This window comes from Dermacentor silvarum, chromosome 1 (genome assembly GCF_013339745.2).
Source record: "Dermacentor silvarum isolate Dsil-2018 chromosome 1, BIME_Dsil_1.4, whole genome shotgun sequence".
Taxonomy (NCBI): domain Eukaryota; kingdom Metazoa; phylum Arthropoda; class Arachnida; order Ixodida; family Ixodidae; genus Dermacentor; species Dermacentor silvarum.
The window spans coordinates 31,847,592-31,867,482 of record NC_051154.1 but is presented as its reverse complement, the minus strand read 5'-3'; the positions used below and the strand labels follow the sequence as shown (position 1 = coordinate 31,867,482).

General features: G+C 45.5%; 1 protein-coding gene across 1 annotated transcript in view; it reads left to right on the top strand.

The window, feature by feature from the left end:
* Positions 1-19,394, top strand: part of LOC125945899 (uncharacterized) — a 76,399-nt gene extending 57,005 nt beyond the window's left edge. Inside the window, exons 2-6 of the mRNA XM_049668495.1 lie at positions 1,511-1,570; positions 10,238-10,273; positions 14,858-14,893; positions 18,200-18,235; positions 18,886-19,394. Coding sequence (XP_049524452.1) covers positions 1,511-1,570; positions 10,238-10,273; positions 14,858-14,893; positions 18,200-18,235; positions 18,886-19,394 — 677 coding nt within the window. The remainder of the gene's footprint in view (positions 1-1,510; positions 1,571-10,237; positions 10,274-14,857; positions 14,894-18,199; positions 18,236-18,885) is intronic.
* The last annotated feature ends 497 nt before the right edge of the window (positions 19,395-19,891 follow it).

Here is a 19,891-nt window from a genome sequence, read left to right as displayed (position 1 = left end):
AACGTAGCGGCGCTGAGGTTTTACCCTGAATTTCAAGAAATTGAACTTGACCTTCATTTTTTATTCCAGTAATTAACATAGTAAAATTAACGAATATAGCTTTGAAAGAGCACTTCAGCAGTTTAAACTGATTTATCAGGTCCCTTTCAGGTGTGTGGAAGTGAGTACGTTTTCGAGTGCTTGCCGTGGATTCGAAGCCCCGTAAGATCAGCCGCCAAAAGCTGTACATAGCCACTGTTTGAGTACTGCGGAGAAAAAGAAAAGGAAAAAAAGGCAACAGAGAAAAAAATTAAGTGTCAGTGCCAGTAGAGGGGAGTGGCCCTGGGCTGGATGGGAGCTCGAGGTTTAGATCGCGGCCGTGGCCATCGGTCTGCTCAAGGGAGTTCCTTTCAGTCTGGGCTCTTTGTACGTTTTGGCGGCGCGAGCGCGGAGAGGGGGGGCCAAAGACAGTTCTCTTCCCGGCCCAGTATTTACACAGATGTCTCCGAACCCTAAGCTGCAGCTTCCGAAAAAAAAAAAAAAAAAAGTCTGGGCGCTCTTAGCCGACTCACTGCTTGCTTTCGTCAATAGACAGCGTCGCGATCGGCACAGCACGTGCCCTCGTGCCCCGGGCGAAAACCTCGAGCTGCGGCTCTCTCAATGGGCTGTTGCGGATGCGTGTTTATGCTCGCCGCTGACGCAAGACGGTTACGGCCGGTCGGTCTGGACTGGGCACGTTATCACTCAGCTCGACGACCGCCTCGCGCTGCTGCTGGACATGCTGTGGGTGCAGGGACAACCCGCACCTCTCCCGTCATGGCACTGTTATGCTTTCGTCGAGCGTTGCACCCGGCAGTCGTCCTCCTGATCGTTCGGTTGTTCACGTTAACTTTTCGTGTCCTTTGCCCGCCCGAAATCCTGCTGCAGTAGCACAGCCTACCGACAGTCGGCCAACCAGTCATTCAGTCACAGCTTACCGTCAGTCAGTAACCAAACAGTCAATCAATCAGACAGCCAAGCGGTCAAGCAATTTTTTTAAAGTTTTTTTTTTTTCAAACAGCTCGCCTGGGACTTGGGAAACAAAACTTTTCATTCGGAAGTGCTGTTTGCCATTCGCTGGTCGCCTTCGCTAATATGTCCAACATCACCATTGGCTGGCTCTTGCTATATTATATATGAACAGGTCTGGCGTAAGAACTTTGTTGTTAATACGGGTACTACTTTGTTATACTTTCACTCGACGTGGGAGTATTTTATTACATTATTCTGTTCCAGGTTTTGAGTGTGTTTTAGTTGCTCTGTCATGACTTCCAGTAGTTGGTCAGAAAGATGCAAATGCCGCCCATCTCGTCACCATTGTGCTCATGCCAATAGGGGGTGCGGTCATGTATCAGAGTCGGTGCCCTTGAGTGTTAGGGGTTAACCCGATTGGAATTAATAATAGATCTCAATTAAATCTATACTTATCTTGTTGTGTCCTATATAGTGTGTTTGGGGTAATAACTGTTTGCTCCTTTTTTCTTCCTTACAGCCGCCGATGACGAGGACGACGAGTTGCATCCCGTCGAGACCGACGAGTATGCGTCGGGAGGTAAGCTTTCGCTACGCATGGCCATGTTGTTTAGTTTTCACAGTAATACTTTTTCCACAAGACTCGTATTAATTCATCAAAGCTAAGTGAAGAAAGAACTTCCAATGGAATGGCCGGAAATTGAAGCAGAGATCGCACTCGGGGGCTAGCTGAGATCAATGCCTGCGGTAATACATTGCATACGTGCCGCTTTCAGTAATTTTCAATTATAACTTCTTTAAATTCTTCTGCAACGAATGTCGATGACACTTGTCCGCATGAGTTTGCCATTTAAGGCTGAATCAGCTCGCGACACAGTAACTTCGTCGTAGTTAGACGATATATCTTGTCCGGCGCGTTCACTGCGTACAGCTGGATATATGCACATAGAATTATGTGCGTTATGCGGCAATAACGTACCAACAAATTCAGACAGCCAAGAAATCCAGAAAAACCGTGATTAGCACCTTCGTGGCTACTCAGCGATATGTCGTGCTGATGCTGCTTAGAACGCGACCACGGATTCGATTCTCCCCCGCGACGGCATAGTTTCAGACCACGGAGACGAGATCGGGCCTAAACAAAAGAAAACATTTCTTGAACAGTATCAGGAGCATGATGCGGATACAAGGTCGCCACCGAGAAATGACACAGTAGGTTTGATGCTCGGCGTAGCCGGTAGCAAACGCAGAAAATGGGTCGGAGTCGTGCGACCACAACAAAGCGAATTTATCTATCAGGCAGTAAAACTCGTTTTTACAATTCAGCGTGCACTGTAGATAATAAAGGCATAATAATACAGATAATAGACATATCATAAGACACAATAATGCGGGACAGTTGTGACATATCATAGAAAGCCTACAAAACTAACGTGTTATACATGTGAACAGTTATAGTATCGAGAAGCGGGAATTTACAGTGCATCTGGTTATAGCTAGCGAAAGAGAGTTCAGAACGTAATAGGAGTACGGTGACCGGGGGACCAGCGACAGCCCATTCACCATGACGACGCATGAAGAGCGGCCTTCGAAGACTGCGCTTCCGGGGCCGTGGGCGGTCTCGTCGGGTGGATGCGGTGTCGACGGCTGCGGTACCCGCTAGTTGCTTGGCGGTGTTTCCCCCAAAGCAGACTGACTAGGTAGACCTGCTGGCCTCCCTTTTAAGATATCGTGACCGACCGCGTAACGGCTTTGGAGGGCTCACACAGACACTCGCGACCGTGCACTGCCTCAGGGGTCGAGTAGGACCCCGACCGCACACACACATGAACTCGCAACCGACACAGCGAGCACATTGGAGTCGAGAAATAAAAATAACGCATAAAGAAAACATTCTCGAGACCAGCTGTAGTTCCGGTGACTTTGAACCGAGAAAAAGAAATGCCACACTTCCACACACTTTCGGCACTTCTCACACTTTCGGCACTGCTGCTGCAAGTCACTTTGAAGGTAAGGAAAGATTAAGTACCAAAGCCCCTGGTCACTGAAACGCCGCAGTTGCTGAGTTTTTGATTTGAAAAATTAAATTAAATTAAATTTTAAGGTTTCACATGCAAAAACTACGATCGGATTATGAGGAACGCCGCACTAGGGGACTCCAGATTAATTTTGAACCCCTGGGGTTCTCAAAAATGCACCTAAACTTAAGCGCATGAGCGTATCTGAACTTCGCCCAATCGACATGCGGCCGCCACGGCCAGGATCGAACACGCGTGACCTGGAACTCAACAGCACAACGCCATAGCCCCTAAGCTTCCGCAAGGGGTGAATTTTCACTTTTATTGCTTAGCTGTCTTCTGTATGACGTCCAATAAAAATTGTGAGAGCGCCTTGGATGTCTTTAAAAAGCAATTAACAGCGCGGCAGCAGATGTTCCCTTTCGCCCGCTCTGCTCCGCCGATGCGCGCACGTGACATGACGTCGCAGCCAATGGGAATTTAGGTGCCGCTTCGCTGCTCCAGACGCCGGACGCCGGCATTTTCGCTCAATGGGCCATTTGATGTTTTCACATCACTGTGACTTTCTTCAGTCTCGGAGAGACTGTTTGCCCTGGGCGAAATGGTATTCACTTCCTGAGGCAAACAGCGCAAGAAATAACATGGCAGAAGAAAGAGACGTGACACAGCGCTGTGCCTGTCTCTCCTTTCCGAGTGCCGTGTTATTCTTCGCACTGCTTGCCTCAAGATTCGACAGTCTGCAGATTGAAAGAATCGAAGTATACTTCTTGTATGCAGAGTATCTTCAGACAAAAGGCTTGAACAAACTTTCTCCTTTCAGTCAATTTTGGGTCCACACTGCAGACCTCAAAACCCGTTTGCAAGAACTCCGCAGACAATAGTCGAAGGAAAGTGGGTCATTACTCCACAGACTATCTATAAACATTCCATAGACTATACATCGTTTCTAAATTAATTTGTGGCAGCTGTCAATGCTGATGGACGCATAGACAGCCGTGTTTTGTCAATAGGAGTGAATACAGGTGTATGCAAGCCTAAGCCTGAAGCATCCGCGAACCGCCATATAGTCATTCATAAAAGTTTTCCCAGGCGTTTCATGAAATTAGTTACGCCGTGGAGGAACGAAGACTAGGAGGAAGCTTCACTTTACAGTTTTGAAGCCTAGTCATAAAAATGTAAAGGAAAGGCACATGGGAAATAGCCCTTCACTATACGGGATAGCACAGTATGTAGTAGTAATTCGTTGCTTATAAAAATAAACTGCCTATAGTCTGCTGACGCCTGAACGGCTGTCAGCACTCGTAGGGAAGGGGTACGGGAGTAAAAAAGGACAGAGAAAAGTTAGCAGAGAGGATAGAGCAAAGAAGACAACGTTCTCCGAAACAGTGAAGACGTGCGTCTTATTAACCGACACCACCTCAAACAGCAGCACCCTGACCGGCGTATTGCACGCGGGGAGAAGCTGCCCGCGACAGCCGCACGCAATATTTCGTGGCAGCATCGGGCGGGATTGCTACGACTGCGAGTAAGGACGCGTAGGGACTCAAGCTTGCAGGCAACGTCTCAGTCTCGCTGCTACGGACAACAACTGTGAAGACCCTATAACACTTGCTCCTGCGGTGCAGTGCTTTCGCGGCACCGTGGAAGGAACTCTTGAGCTGCTACCGCGTGCACGCGCTGCCGGTCGACAGCACCGAGGCCCTCTTATGGCCACACGGTCCCTCTCCCTCGCGGAGGCGACTCACAAAACACGTGATGGGCGAGCGGTAATTTCTAGCCGCCGAGCAGACGTAGTGTCCTCTTAGAGCGCAGCTCGTAGGCGCCCGTTCCTGCGGCGAGCGTGGCTGTAACCGAGCGAACCAGCATGCACAATGAGAGCTAACGCAGAGCGCAGCGAGGAATGAAAGACGCGAGGAGCAAAGCGGAGGAGGAGGGTATGGCGAAAGGGGGAGAAGAAAAGCGTATTGCGGCGACGATGGCTACGAGATGGCGCCAGAGTAGCGCGCGTCGACTTGTCAGACTCATCTGGGAGGTCTGTCGGCGGCAGCTGCTGTGAATCGCGCCCACGCGTCATCCACGCACTTGACGGTCCTTGACGACCTAAGAAATCGGATACATCTTCTGACCATCCCTCTACAACACTTCCCTGGGATACAAGAACCCCCCCCCCCCCCCAAAGAAAAAAAAAGAGATATACATACAGGTTCTCTGATAAGTGTGAGCAAACGATTAACAAACGATTCAACATGAATCCCACATGTCACTATACCAGAAGAGCCTACCTCACCTTTATCAACTATCATACATTGAACCAACAAAGACCGCAGCAGATGCGCTGATTCGCAATTAACGTAAAGCTGGATGTGATTAGTTTTTAACATGCCATAGAGAAGCGGTGCGACCTGCAGATTCACACAACTTCACTGTCTCGAAACGTCAACTCATGGAAGGCAGTTCCTTGACGATCTAAGATATCAGATACATCTGCTGACCATCGTTCTACATTTCCCTGGGATGCAAGACCCCCCCCCGCCAAAAAGAAAGAGAAATGAAGAAATATACAGGCAGGTTATCTGATGAAAGTGTTACCATACGATGCAACGTGGATCCCACATGTCACCATGCCAGAAGAGCACACATTCAGGGCCAAACGTGTGGCGATACACCAGACTGAACGTTGTAGACCGAACCTCTACCTACTATACACAGATGCCGCATTCCAAGTCGTCCAAACCAATATGACTGCACTGTGCTAAGGCTACTGTGTCCATCGAAACCGTCACATAAAATTCCCAACACCAATAGAAGCGGAGTTATTGGCCATTTCTGAGACAATTATGCTGCCTTGCAACCCCACATATGACACAGTAATAAGGATGAAAATGGCATTCATTCTTTCATAGGTAAACGGGAACGAATTCGCACATGCCCTGACTTTCGAAGAGCCATACTAAGTTCCTCTCTAGCATGACCTCTTGTCTACGAGCCCAAATCGCACTGCAATCAACTCGCCGAGCGAGAAAAGTTCACCCTATAAGATTTGTGGCTCGGTCGCTTAGCACTACCCGTACCCTACCCATCCTTACCGCTCCAAGAGAGGGCTCACTGGCGCGCCGCCTAAAGGAACTCCATCATCGATCGCTATCACGACAAAGTTAAACGGACGTCCCCGGTGCTAGCACTGCGGTAGATAACGGGGCACATCCCCCATCTGGGACTGCCCTCAAGCCAAACCACCCCTCATTCAATTACTTGCACGTATCCCGCGTGGAACAGCGGTAGAACATCGGGCTTCTAATCTGAAGGTAGTTAGTTCGAATGCTCGCCCAGTCCACTACATTTTCCAGGCTTGAAGTGGCGCCTGACACCGGCAAAAAAAAAAATGCAGAGAGTCAGTCTCGGTGCAGCCAAATAAAGAAGGTCCACTAAGGTTTAACGAATACACTCCCTCACCAGAACAGTTGGCCTCTCTATATAGTGCAGTATTCGGTCACTACATCCCTTATGATTCATGCAATTAGACCGTGGCCCTCAGTCCCCAGCGGCCGCGGAGCACTTGACCAAGGCGGAGGTCAGACCTGCGACGCGGCAGAAGGGACTAAGAATCTCTTTATCCGGATAGGCCACCACTGGAAACTGAACCTGGCAACGTTCAACACTCGCACCCTATCGAGTGAGGCTAGTTTAGCAGGGCTATTTGAAGAATTGTTAGGTATTGCCTGGGATATTATTGGCCTTAGTGAGGTTAAAAGAACTGGTGAGGCTTGTACAGTACTGACTAACGGCCACGTCCTCTGCTACAGAGGTCTTCCAGATAAGAGATTTCGTGGTAGGATTTCTAGTCCATAAGGACATAGCGGGCGACATTGATGAATTCTACAGCATTAATGAGAGGGTAGCAGTCGTCGTAATAAAGCTTAATAGGAGGTATATAATGAAGGTAGTGCAAGCCTACGCCCCAACCTCCAGTCACAATGATGAAGAAATAGAAAAGTTTTATGAAGATGTTATGAACAATGATATAGGGTGCAAACTCAGTATGCTTTAGTCATGGGCCACTTGAATGCAAAAGTGAGGGGAAGGCAGGCTGGGGAACAATCAATTGGCAACTACAGCATCGATTCTAGGAACACTAGAGGAGAGATGTTGGTAAAATTCGCGGAAATGAACAAACTCCGAATAATGAATACCTTCTCCAGGAAGCGCAGTAACAGGAAGTGGACCTGGAAACGCCCTAATGGAGGAATAAGAAATGAAATAGATTTCATACTGTCTGCCGATCCCAGCATAGTGCAGGATGTAGAAGTGTGAATTAGGGTAAAGAGTAGTGATCATAGGTTAGTGAGGGCAGAATAGCTCTCAATTTGAAGAGAGAACGAGCAAAATTCGTCAACAAGAAACAGACCGACCTAGACGCAGTAAGGCTAAAAGCAGACGAGTTCAGGCTGGTACTCGCAAACAGGTATGCAGCTTTAGAACAGGAAGATGAGGATCACATAGAGGTAATTAACGGAACCGTAAATAGGCTGGTTACTGAAGCAGCAAATGAAGCGGGAGGTAAGGCGCTAAGACAACCAGTACGTAAACCCTCCCAACTAACAAAGGACCTAATAAAGAAACGACAAAGCATTACAATTTCTGACTCAAGAGATCAGATAGAATTCGCTGAACTCTCAAAGCTGATAAACAAGAGGAAAGTAAGCGATATTCGTAATTATAACGTTGGAAAGATTGAGGAAGCAATAAAAAATGGCTGCAGCATGAAATCAGAAGAAAACTTGGCATAGGACAGGGCAAGATGTGTGCATGCAGTTAAAGATAAGCAGGGCAATGTCGTAAGCAATTTCGATATAGTAAAAGCAGCAGAAGAATCCTATACTGACCTGTATAGTACCCAGAGCAGCCACGTGACCTTCATTGGACGTGATGAACAGGATACAGAGGCTCCATCTATAGCTAGCGATGAAGTTAGAAGGGCCTTGCAAGATATGTCCCGGTGAAAATTGGCAGAAGATGAAATAACAGTCGATTTAATCAAAGATGGAGGAGATGTTATGCGTGAAAAGCTTGCGGCCCTTTATACGCACTGTCTACACCATTTCAAGGGTACCAGAGAGCTGTAATAATGCCAACATTATACTAATCCATAAAGAGGGAGACGTGAAAGAATTGAAGAATTATAGGCCCATTAGCTTGCTTTCAGTAGTGTATAAAATATTCACCAAGATAGCATCCAATAGAATCGGAGCAACACTTCACTTCAATCAACCAAGAGAACAGGCTGGCTTCAGGGAGAGATATTTTACAAGTCACGTCCATGTAATGAATTAGTTGAGAAATCTGCAGAGTACAATCAACCTTTCTATATGGCTTTCATAGATCAAAAAGGCGTTTAATTAGATACTAGCAGTCATGGAGGCATTGCGTAGTCAAAAAGTACAGGAGGCATACGTGAATATCTTGGGAAATATCTACAAAGATTGCACAGCTACCTTGCTTCTCCGAAAGAAAAGTAGAAAATAAGCTATCAAGAAAGGGGTCCAGGCAAGGAGACACAATCTCCCCAATGCTATTCCCCAATGTTAAACTGGGAAGGCTTAGGAGCGAGGATCAATGGTGAATATCACAACAACCTTCGGTTTGCAGATGACATTGTCCTGTGCAGCAACATTAGGAATGAATTGCAACAAATGATGGAGGACCTTAACCGCGAAAGTGTAAGAGTAGGATTGAAGATTAATATGCAGAAGAAAACGATACTGTTCGCTAGGCTGGCAAGGAAACAATAATTAATGATCGCCAGTCAACCTCTAGAGTCTGCACAGGAGTATGTTTATCTAAGTCAATCACTCACAGGAGACCCTGATCATGAGAAGCAAATTTACAGAAGAATAAAAAGGGATTGGAGCGCATACAGCAGGCATTACCAAATCCGGACTGGGAGCTTACCACTGTTATTGAAAAGAAATGTGAACAATCATTGCATTCTACCAGTGCTTGCATATGTGCAGAAACGGGGAGGTTAACAAAAAAGCTCGAGAAAGTTAAGGACCGCGCAAAGAGCGATGGAACGAAAAATGTTAGGCATAACGGTAAGAGACAAGAAGAGAGCGGTGTGGATCAGAGAGCAAACAGGGATAGCCGATATTCTAGTTGACATTAAGAGAAAAAAAATCGTGATGGGCAGGCCTTGTAATGCGTAGGGCAGATAACCGGTGGACCATTAGAGTTACAGAATGGGTGTGAAGGGAAGGGAAGCGCAGTTGAGGACGGCAGAAAATTAGCCGAGGTGATTAAATTAGAAAATTTGCAGGTGCAAGTGGGAATCAGCTAGCGCAAGACAGAACCGACAGAATACCGCTGGGAGAGTCTTTCGTCCTGCAGTGGTAATAAGAAAAAAATAGGCTGATGATGATCCTTTCTGACAAACGTCACCCATCCTAGGTGGAGTAGCACATTACATCCCTACCAATTCTAAAGGCCTGTCGGAAACCCTGGCGAGGCACGCCACGGCGATACTGAATAATTATCAGACCAGGCGCCTGAGATAAAAAATGGCTTCTCCCCCCCCCCCCCCCCTCCACTAATACTTTGATTTCCCGGGATATTTAGGTACCCACAATGGCCTCGATGCATTCACTGTGCCTCCACCTCCCTTTTTTACCAGCTTTTATTGCTTCGTTTATTAATTACTAATAAATCAGCATCATGCATGTCAAAGATGCGTGAGAGCAACGGCTGAAGCCACATACTCCACGCAACATAATTATATCTCGCCGCTGTTTCCATCTTGTAATCCACGCATCCTGAATACATTTTCAATGACTCTGTGTAACGTAATATACTAGTCTTGGCCCTGCGAGCCTTCCAAAGCATAAAACATGAGAAATTGCTGCTCCAGTGAGCACCAGTAAGCGCTAAATCAAAGCACTCGCGCAAATCATCTCCTTGATTTGCTTTACACACTGCGCTAACTGAGATGATTTCTTGTCTGAAGTGCGTCAGTACGGTGAATGAGAATCTACTCAAGTCCTGCACAGGCTCTGTCCTATTTCCCTACGTTATGTATTCACCATTTTTTATTTATATATATATTACTGGAAGCTAATGCTCAAAGTATTGAAAGATGTCGGTTTGGCACTGAATTGCGAATGTGAAAATGTTTCTAGTTATTTACTCACAACAATTTCTGTTTCGTCTACTGACATTGCCTTCTTTCTTTCTTATAGGTTTCAGCGTCGCGGACAGCTTGGAAGACAATGATGGTGAGATGCGCAAGAAACGTATGGGGCAGTGAGCTTAGCACTGCTAGAGTCTGATAGATTTGAGGATAATAACGGAATGCCCACGGTAAAACCCCGCTAGCTAAGTTAAATGCTTTAGCACAGGAAAACCACCCGAAGGAACGCCGGAGATTTACCATACATATACGTCGAAGCAAACCTTACCTCGAAAACATCATTGGGCGTGCACAGAACGACGGGTAACAATCCAGAGCCCCGTATGCGTCTTGTACAGCTTAGTTCATTGCCATTAAAGCAATGTTTCTATTATATACCTATATACATAAGTAAAACTTGAGCTAAAATTAGTATCAGTTAAAGCACAACGCGTTTCCCAATGCAGCCTCCGAATGTTGACTAGTGGCAATGGTCTTCAAGATGGTTTGATTATTTTTTAATGACTAGTGACGTGTTTAGAGCTTGAACGTACGTTGGCATAGTTTCCCAATGCCTCATTCTCTGTTCGATGAAAGTCGACTCTAATACGCCCAACCCATGTGCACGCTTGGCAAGTGTAATGTAAGGATTCCTTTTGGTAGATTCTGTTCTCTTCTTATCGTCCACCGTTAACGACCAGCCGGCCCCGCTGATAACGCGGTTATAACGGTGATAACGGTGATGGCCCGAAAAGGAAAATAATTGGAATATATAATCACTGCATTATCACGACCCTTATTCCAAAATGCAATATATTTCAAACGTGTTGCTAATAATAGCAAGCAGACAATCGTTCGATGCAACAAAAGTTGAGCTGTATTTTACTGCCACCAAATGACGCTTTCTGTCGCATCTGAGGCGGCTGGTAAAACTCGTCCTGCTGCGTCGTATTATCAAGAGCCGACGTCACCGTAAGGAGTGCAGATACATTTCAGAGGTAGAAAGGAACAGCCTATTGCTCGCCGCAGTGACCATTGTCATTTTATGCCATCTTAAACTAATGGCCTCATGAGCAGCCAACGGCGTGTCGTGTCGTGTCGCCTCGGCATATTCGTTCCTTTGAGAGGAGCACAAGGGATGACCATGTAACGCAGTAATTCCTCTTCTAAGGTCACACACGAATCTAATTAGCTTTTACGGGGTTGAAGTTTTTTGAGTTAAGAGCAGAGGTTGACAGCTGAATAGTCAATTCAATAGTCAAAGGTGTAGAGAAAGTTGCCCATGTCCAGCTATGGTTTACTAGGCATAATTTATTACACGGTTTCCAGCATGGATTCTGAAAGCATCGATCAGCAGAAACTTCACTGTTGGCACAATAAGAAACGACTTTCAGCATTCAGCGGCAAAAGCTCATTGCTGTTATTTATGTCGTTTTTTTTTTTCAAAGGTTGAATGAAGACAACTTTGACATTGCTTTCCATCCTAGTTCGTTTATCAAAATCGACCTAATGTTTTTGAATCTAAAAAATATGGTGTCCGGGGTATTCCCCATACGCTTTTATCTTTCACAAGGACAGCAGATCACAAGCATCGACAATGCTTCATTGCAAATGCGTGCTGAAGTCCCGCTGGGAAGCACACTGTGTCTATTTCTATTCTTAATATGGGGCCATGACATAGTGCACAGTGTTCGTGATGTCAAAATGATCTTGTGTGCAGGGACTAATAGTTTTCGTTATGGGTGCGCTTGAAACAGAAATTGAAGAAAAGGCCGTACATACATACGTACATGTACGCAAAAAAAAAAAAAAAATGGGCGTACATAAACCATTTCAAAATAAATGCCTTTAAAGTAAAATGGTTCAGTATATACACACCGAAAAGGTAAAACGTCAACGGGCATTCATATTATTGTGGGCAATGAAGCTATAGAAAGTGTCAATAACCTAAAAAAAAACTTTAGGTATCATCCTTTCTAAAGATTATATCGAGTATATTGAATATAAAATTCCTCTTGTGTTGGTATCACCTTGCGTACGAGACATAAGCTTCCTGTTAAGCTCAAAAACTTGATAACTCGTTAGTAATGTCATCTTCAGTATTGTCGCACTGTCTGCTGTACAAATGGCGTGTGTAATTCGTCGGGAGCGTACCTACTCCAGAAAAAAGATGTTCGCTGTATTACGAATGTGCCATTTCTCTCCCACAGTGGCAGTCTTTTTATGAAGTATATTTTGCCCACGTTTCCAATACAACTATAGGTTGATTCTAAGTTATAAAGAATTATTACGCTATAGCCTCAATTTAATGATCTTACTGGTTAGAATTCAGAAAAACATCCACACAAGACAAACAAGGCACACAAAAAATTTGTACCGACACCGTGAACCAATTAGGATAATCTTTGATATTGCTTGCCATCGTAGTTCCTTTATCAAAATCGACTGCCAACAGAAATTGTCCTGTATATAACCGCTTACATATTGCTTTCAATTCGCATTATTGTTTCAGGGTGCTGTGCTTTATGCGTTAACATATTCCACTTATGAAAATGCTAATTATTTGTATTGAATACAAATGCATTTAGCATAACGTACATCAATATGTATGTTATCTGTACATATTCCCATATGTATGCACCAATTGATATGCACCATTTTTATTGTATAATTGTATGTACTTTATCATATATATTTATATACACATAATGGCTGCTGCATAGCTGCTCCTGCTGCATTGCCACAGAAGCCGGGATTCCTACCAAGCTGTATTCACAGCTATTTGTCTCGTCTCCTCCTATCAATTAAATAAAATTAAGATGAATTGAATTTTCTTTATGGGCATACTTATAGCTCTCCTCAGCATAGCCTCGTTCTGTTGTTGAGTAAGCCATTTTCATTGCAGCGGAGTGTCAAACCGAATTATTGAGCGATTGGTTAATGAGGTCCAAAAGCTGCACATTGTGTTAGGATCGAATAAATAAGCAACCATAATATATTCCACAACCTGTAGTGCCTAAGCTGCTTCATCAGCTGCTGTGATGGATGCCTGCGACGGCAACACGACGCAGGCATGCATTCCAATTACTCCTGGTATTACAGCCGCTGTAACACAAAACTTAGATGCGGGTAATCGGCTGATGTTCGCTTGAAACCTCCGCATCGCCTAGAGTGTATCTAGCTCAGAACCATTAAAATGTTCATCAAAAATGTAAAAAAAAAATTCAAGAAGACCCCATTTCCTCAGGCAGAAACCCTGCCACTGCGTATTTCTATTTAATTCACTCATTCCCTTTTTCTTATGTGGTGCAGGTACCACTGGCGTTTTGTTTGTTTATTTGTTTGTTTGCTTGTTTGTTTTTGCTTCGTGAAACAGTGCCTTTGAGGTTTACATTCGCATTCGGTCTTGCATAATTTCTCGATGAGAAAAAAAAAACGTATTCTACAGACATGCATTGAGGTTTGACCAGTGATTGCTGCTGTGTATATGCGGTGCATTGTGCACTTACCTTCGCAGTTGTCGTCCGAACTATAGTTCACCATAGTCCGAATATGTGAGGGCCAGGCCTGTCGCCAAGGAGGGATAGGGGGGGGGGGGGGGGGTCGAGGACCTAAAGCCCCCCCCCCCCCCGAAATTTTGATGGGGGGGGGGGGGGGAGAGGGAGGTTCTCCAGATGGGCTCCCCGCCACCGCGCTGCGCAAAGAAACTTGTCAAGAGCTGCTCACCATGTGCAAGACTGAGCAGATCTCATCGTGCCCATGTCCTACTGCGCTGAGTACATCGGCCGAACGGGCCGCCGCGTAAGCGACACGGATCATCACAAAAGAGCAGAGGACGCCGCACCCGACAGTCGGCGCCCGATAAACAGAGAGACGCGGCTGCGCTCCCGACTTTGCCACCACTGCGACCCCCCCCCCCTCCTCCCCCATTCTTCTAGTATTTAAAAAGTCACATAATTTACTTACTGCGATTTTTACCGAAAATAATTACTGAAAAATAGATGCTTTCCTCAAATAGTCAAGGCCTTCAGCAAGTGCCCTCCTCACCCTCCGAAAAAAATTCCTGGCTACGGGCCTGGTGAGGACCCTGGACGTACGCATTGCCTGTAGCGGATATGACGGCAACTCCTCGGAGCCCCTTGATCCGCGCTCATGCAAGCAAAAAAAAAAAAAAAAAAAAAAAAAAAAAGCCTCTCCCCAGCGCATCCGCTGCGTCCGCACGTCTCATCTCTGCGAAATTGCTGTCCTCCGTATATCGGCAGTTTTGAAACGCTTGTTGGAGCGCGCCTTGACGTCAGGGCGAACGGGATTTTGGGCGTGCGCTGAATTTCCAGAGTGCTGGTGCATTTCCGGGGGAAAACGGGGTCTCTCTGTCATAACGACAGCTCGCATGGAGCGCGCGCGGCGGTTTCCGCAGCGTCGCGCAATTCACTTTAACATCACTGGGCGGACGGATCGATGTGTGACGGAAGGCGTAATAGAAACGAAATGTTATTCGCATGCGCCCTACGGGGCACGACACCGTCAACTTCCGCCGCCTTTTATCAAGACGTTTAGCCTTTGTGCTATCGCGCTGACAATAGATGTATAGAAGCCGGGTCTGACGTGTGTTGAATGATTCGTTACCTAACGCTGCTTGTTGATATTCCTTTTGTGGTGGTTTTCCTTTTTGATTTGTTTTGTTTTTCAGACGCAATAGACGCCTGCCTACTTGAAGGCCTTCAAGGTGGGTACCGTCCCTAATTTCGGCACTATATACACTAATATTTAAATATATGTGACATAATAATTACATAAGCAGGAATATAGTGTCTCAGAAAGGCTGGCCTACGTTTCGATAGGCGAATCTATTTGTCAAAGGCGGCCTTGTCATCCATGGCAGGTTAGTTTTAACGGATTAGTGCGGTGACGTCACGTGCGGTCGTTGTCGGCGGCGGCTGGCTGTAAAGATGGCCAATCTTCTTGGCGATTCGCGTCTGCAAGATAGTTTGCGAAATAACATCAAGGTGTGATAAGTAGTTTTTCTTTTGTGAACGTTATCGGGTCACTTTACATGAGAAGAGGAGGAGGACCCAACAAAAGCTTTACGATACACGACGTAAAAGAGCAAACATCAAGCGAACACAGACACGTAAGCGTTGTAGTAACAAAAGAAATATATTTGAAAAGTAAAAAGCAACTTTTATAACGAAGCAATGTGTTGTGGAAGGTGTATTTCTTTGGCGAGGAAAACAGCACATATAAATTTAATCAATCATCGTATTCAGAATTATACAAAATGCAGTGCTTGTGGAAGGAGCAAACATTTAACCTGTGATATGCCTTTAAACGAATGCATGCACACGCGAACAATATTGTTGTCATCTGATAAGGATGAAATCGGGCACAATTATATTCAGGCTTGTACTGCAAAAAGTGTTAGCGTGATGACATCGGCCATTATTGTTCCGTTGGGCTGCTGCAAAAGAAATTTCCGTTTTCGGCAAAGTTTGACGTAAATTTTTCTCAGTTGGAATAATCCGGATCCGTATTCACAAAAATTTCTCTAAGGCTGGCGTTCGCGTTCACGCATGATAGCGATCCGTGTGATACGTTGGCGATCGGTCAATCTTGAATGGCACTTTACGGAAGCCAATTTTAGGGAATGCAAGTCTTGTTTTGGTGGCACGTATGTATGGCGAAGTCTACTACCAGTTTTCTTTCATTTGCGTATACACGCTGCCAATGACATTTAAGAGAGGAGTCGTTATAAGAAAACAGAGCACATAAACGGAAGAGGCCGTGTGCACAAAGCTTTCCTTTCGTAAGTATACTCTTTGGCACTGGCCGCCTTCGCTATTATGTCCAGTATCAGGATGGCCTGGAATTTACTTTTACGGACAATTCTAGGGTAAGAGATTTTTTTTTTTTAATACGGGTCAAGAACACGCAAAATTGCCGTGCGACTGGCCACTCGAGGCACTTTGCGAGTATTCGCGGGCTTTTTTCACGCTCGGAAAATCACTTTTATGTAGCACGTATTGAGCAACAGAAAGCTGTATCCGGAGTTTTCCGTGTTGCTCTACAATTTTCTCATTGACACTTTGACAATTAGGACCGTACTTCTCGAGTACAATTACCTAATTAAATCACAGTAACGAAAAAATTACTGGCGGCTACTCCACTGTACTGGAAACAGTATGCACTACGTCTTCGAGTAACGCAATTGGTCTTTTTTTTTTTTTTTATCGTGGTGCATGAGAGTTGGGACACCCTGTATTAAGCTGAGACGTCCGCCAATGGCAAAAAGCACATAACGAACGAAACGCTTTTTTGAATACGACCGCTGGTATTATGCGAAAAATACGAATGCACTGACTTATACTTGTTGTCCTGGAGGTATGAAATGGAATGAAATTGAGCAGAATGATGCTAAACCATTTATATTAAATGAATGAGGTTGAGTGTGACTTGTGTCCCACGCTGAGGCAGGGTATTCAAGTTTGGTAAGTATTATATGGCGTTATAAAGTATAAGCTTTAACAAAGGACGATGTGAAAAATTTAATCAGAGGTATCCTAGCATTCTATTCGCATGACTAACGCATTATTAGTAAAGCAGTAAATGTGAGCGGTCCAGATAAAGTCGGATGGGATATGAACGCCGATGTACTTGTAGCGCGAAACTGATTCCAAAGCTGTGTTATCAAATGTAGTAAGCGGACTGCATGTAAGATGGTTCTGGTGACGCGCATCAACTTTCATTAAATTTACAATGTTCAACTTCGTACACCAAGCTTTGCAGCGAGCAGCGATGGCATTGGCAGATTGAAGCATGATGATGTCAGTAGAAGTTACCTCACGCAAAATTAAACAATCAGCGGGAAGGTAAACATTAAAATAAAGGCGAGTAACAAAGTCGTTGATGCGGGTCTATAAAAACGCAGTGATTCAAGGAAAGAACCCTAGTTCGACGCCAGTGTAGACGGGACTGGGCGTCGTTAGCGGAGATCTGTATCGATAACCTTTATCAAGCGATTGTTGAGATCTTTGTTAGTATTATGGAGTTCTAGTACTTTCCAAAAACTTGGACGCCGTATAACCATCACTTTGGAATTAAGGTTTCAATTTACAAATTAAATGTTCCAAGCCGCCCGAAGCGATTATTACATTGCAGGGGAAGTCAGGGCCGAGTAACGGGAGGCGATGTTACTGGACTAAAAAAAAATATTATTACGGGTTCATGCGCAACGTTCAGTAGGTATAACTTTCCCGAAACTGTCCACCAGGCTTATTAGGCTATCTAGCTTATTGCGGGAGTGTTAGCCAGCGCCATCACTCACAAACCTTGGCGGCGGATGTGCGCTGGCTAACATTCCCAGGGTTAGTTCTAGTTGTAAAACATAAATATATCCCAGAAAGTGGATGGGATAACGGTGCCGCGGTAGCTCAATTGCTAGGAGCGTCACACGCGTAATTCGAAGACGTGGGATCGTTCCCCGCCTGCGGCAAGTTGTTCAATTTTAAATCCATTAATTTATGATTTCTTTAATTCAATTAGTAAGTACAATTAATTTCCCCTGTGTTTTCTTTGGTGTTTGTTGGCTTCTTATGATATATATATATATATATATATATATATATATATATATATAATCATCCTTACGTCGATGTTCGCAGCACCTTATCCCAAACTGAAGCTCTTAAAAGTGAGCGTCACTTTCTTTGACTCAGTTTTATTGCCGCCAGTGGAGCCAAGAATCTGTCTGCTCGTCAGAAAGGTGTCGGGAACAGCGATATTGATTACGTCATTGACTAAAAAGCGTTAGCGTTGAAATAAAGAAGCGATCCGTCTTTGGTGACGACATGAAAATCGCATTTTCACAAATTCAATAGAGGAAGGACTCCGCAAAAATCACTTTCCTCTGTTGGTTCGTCAATAATTTCTTTATTTTTGGTGCTGGCAAAAACGTGCTTACGACTCGATTTTCATATCGTGTTTTGTGTCTTGACATTGGCGTTTTTTGTTTGTCTATTTATTTACGTTCTTTTAGATGGCACCAACGACTGTTGGCTACATGGCCGCCAGGGTGCGTTTTCCCGTCAACATCCGCATCCTTCGTGCACACATAAAGGCATAGGCGACCGTGATTAGGTCCCTACTAGAATTCAAATATAGCGAGTCCGTGGTGGATGCTAATGGACAACAGTTAAAGCTCAGGCGCCGCAATAACGTTGGTATAACTAAAAAAAGAAAAAAAGATATCTTCAATAAAACCTGCATGATTTGCACATGCCACAATTGTACATATGCTGAGAATTTTATGATTGTAAAAGCACCTGTGCACAGATATTTCGGCGCACGCTTCAGGACGTCCGCCGCGGTGAATATGAACTCGAAGCCTTGCCACGGAATACCTTGAAACCTCAGGCCCGCTTAGAATTTGCAACCTCTGACGTAAGCAGAGGGGCTCTTCTACATTTTTCTTTAAAATATCCGTCGGAGCAGCGTGGGCGAAACCTATGGTCGAAATGTGGACACGTGAATGCATAGTTGCATTTCCCGTGGCCCCTTTGCAGACGCACCTCGATTTGATTTCTTTTTTTTAATCTTCTCGGTGACTTAGGATCAACATACTTTTCCTGATGACTTTTCCGCGCTATACAGAGGATGTTGGTCATTTCTAAACTTTCGTTTTGTGCGTGTTAATTCTAACGCGGTTTTGTTTTCTTTTCTCAGCCAACATCAGCGAAAGCCTGCTAGGTGCAGAAGATCCCCGAATCGTTTTCGGAGAAGACCCTCAGAACGCCGTTGTGCATGTCCACTACGCGGATGGGACCGCCGAGTACGCACAGGAAGACATGCAGGGTGCAGTTCTGGTCGGGGGTGAAGAACCTCAGTACGCGTATGTAGACCCTCTGGATGATGCAGACTTCCAAGCAGTGGTCGAAGATCTCCCGGAAGAATGCAGGGGCCTTCTGAGAGCAGCTATAGCATCCTGGGGCAAGGCTAAAGAGGTTCGACGCGAAAACATCCAGGTTTCGGAAGAAAACATACAGCAGACAGCTGTAAACCTTCAGCTCGCGGGGGAAATCTTCAAGTTTGTGGGCGAGATGTTCCAGTTCGCGGCAGGAAACCTCGAGCTTGCTGCCGGAAATCTCCAGCCTAAAGGTGGGAACCTCCAGGACACCGACGAGGACCCGCAGGGTGCAGCTACGAACGCCGAAGGTGAGCTTCGTCCTTCTTAGATTTGCGTCCGTGCGCCTTCCGTTCACTGACTTTTTGACCCGTCGAAAAAAAAAAACTCCGGCCCACGGGCTCTTCTGCTTTGGTGTGTTTCGAGCGCGCGCCCGTGTACACAGGAACGTGGAAAAAACGTGCGTCCCATCTGCCAGGTCATGCGTGCCACGCCGTACTCGAGAGGCACCGGAGGAAGCGCTGCTTTTCTCCTGCCTCGCCTCTTTTTTAATCCCCGCCTGCGTGCCGTTATGTCAGCGTCGTCGTACTTTGCTTGTTGTCCTATGCTTCGCCTTCCGCCGAAGATTGACGCCAGCTCCCGAGGAGCCTGAAATAGCTTGGCTGTTGGTAGGATGAGCTCAGGTGCACCACACGAAACGTCCCGTTCTGGACGCGGGTTTATTGGACTCGCAATTCCTTCTTACTTATTTTTCTCTTCTTCACCGGACGTGGATTGCGCTCGCGACTGCATGCGAGCACGCAGTGAGCGCTCTCGTCGCTTCCCGAA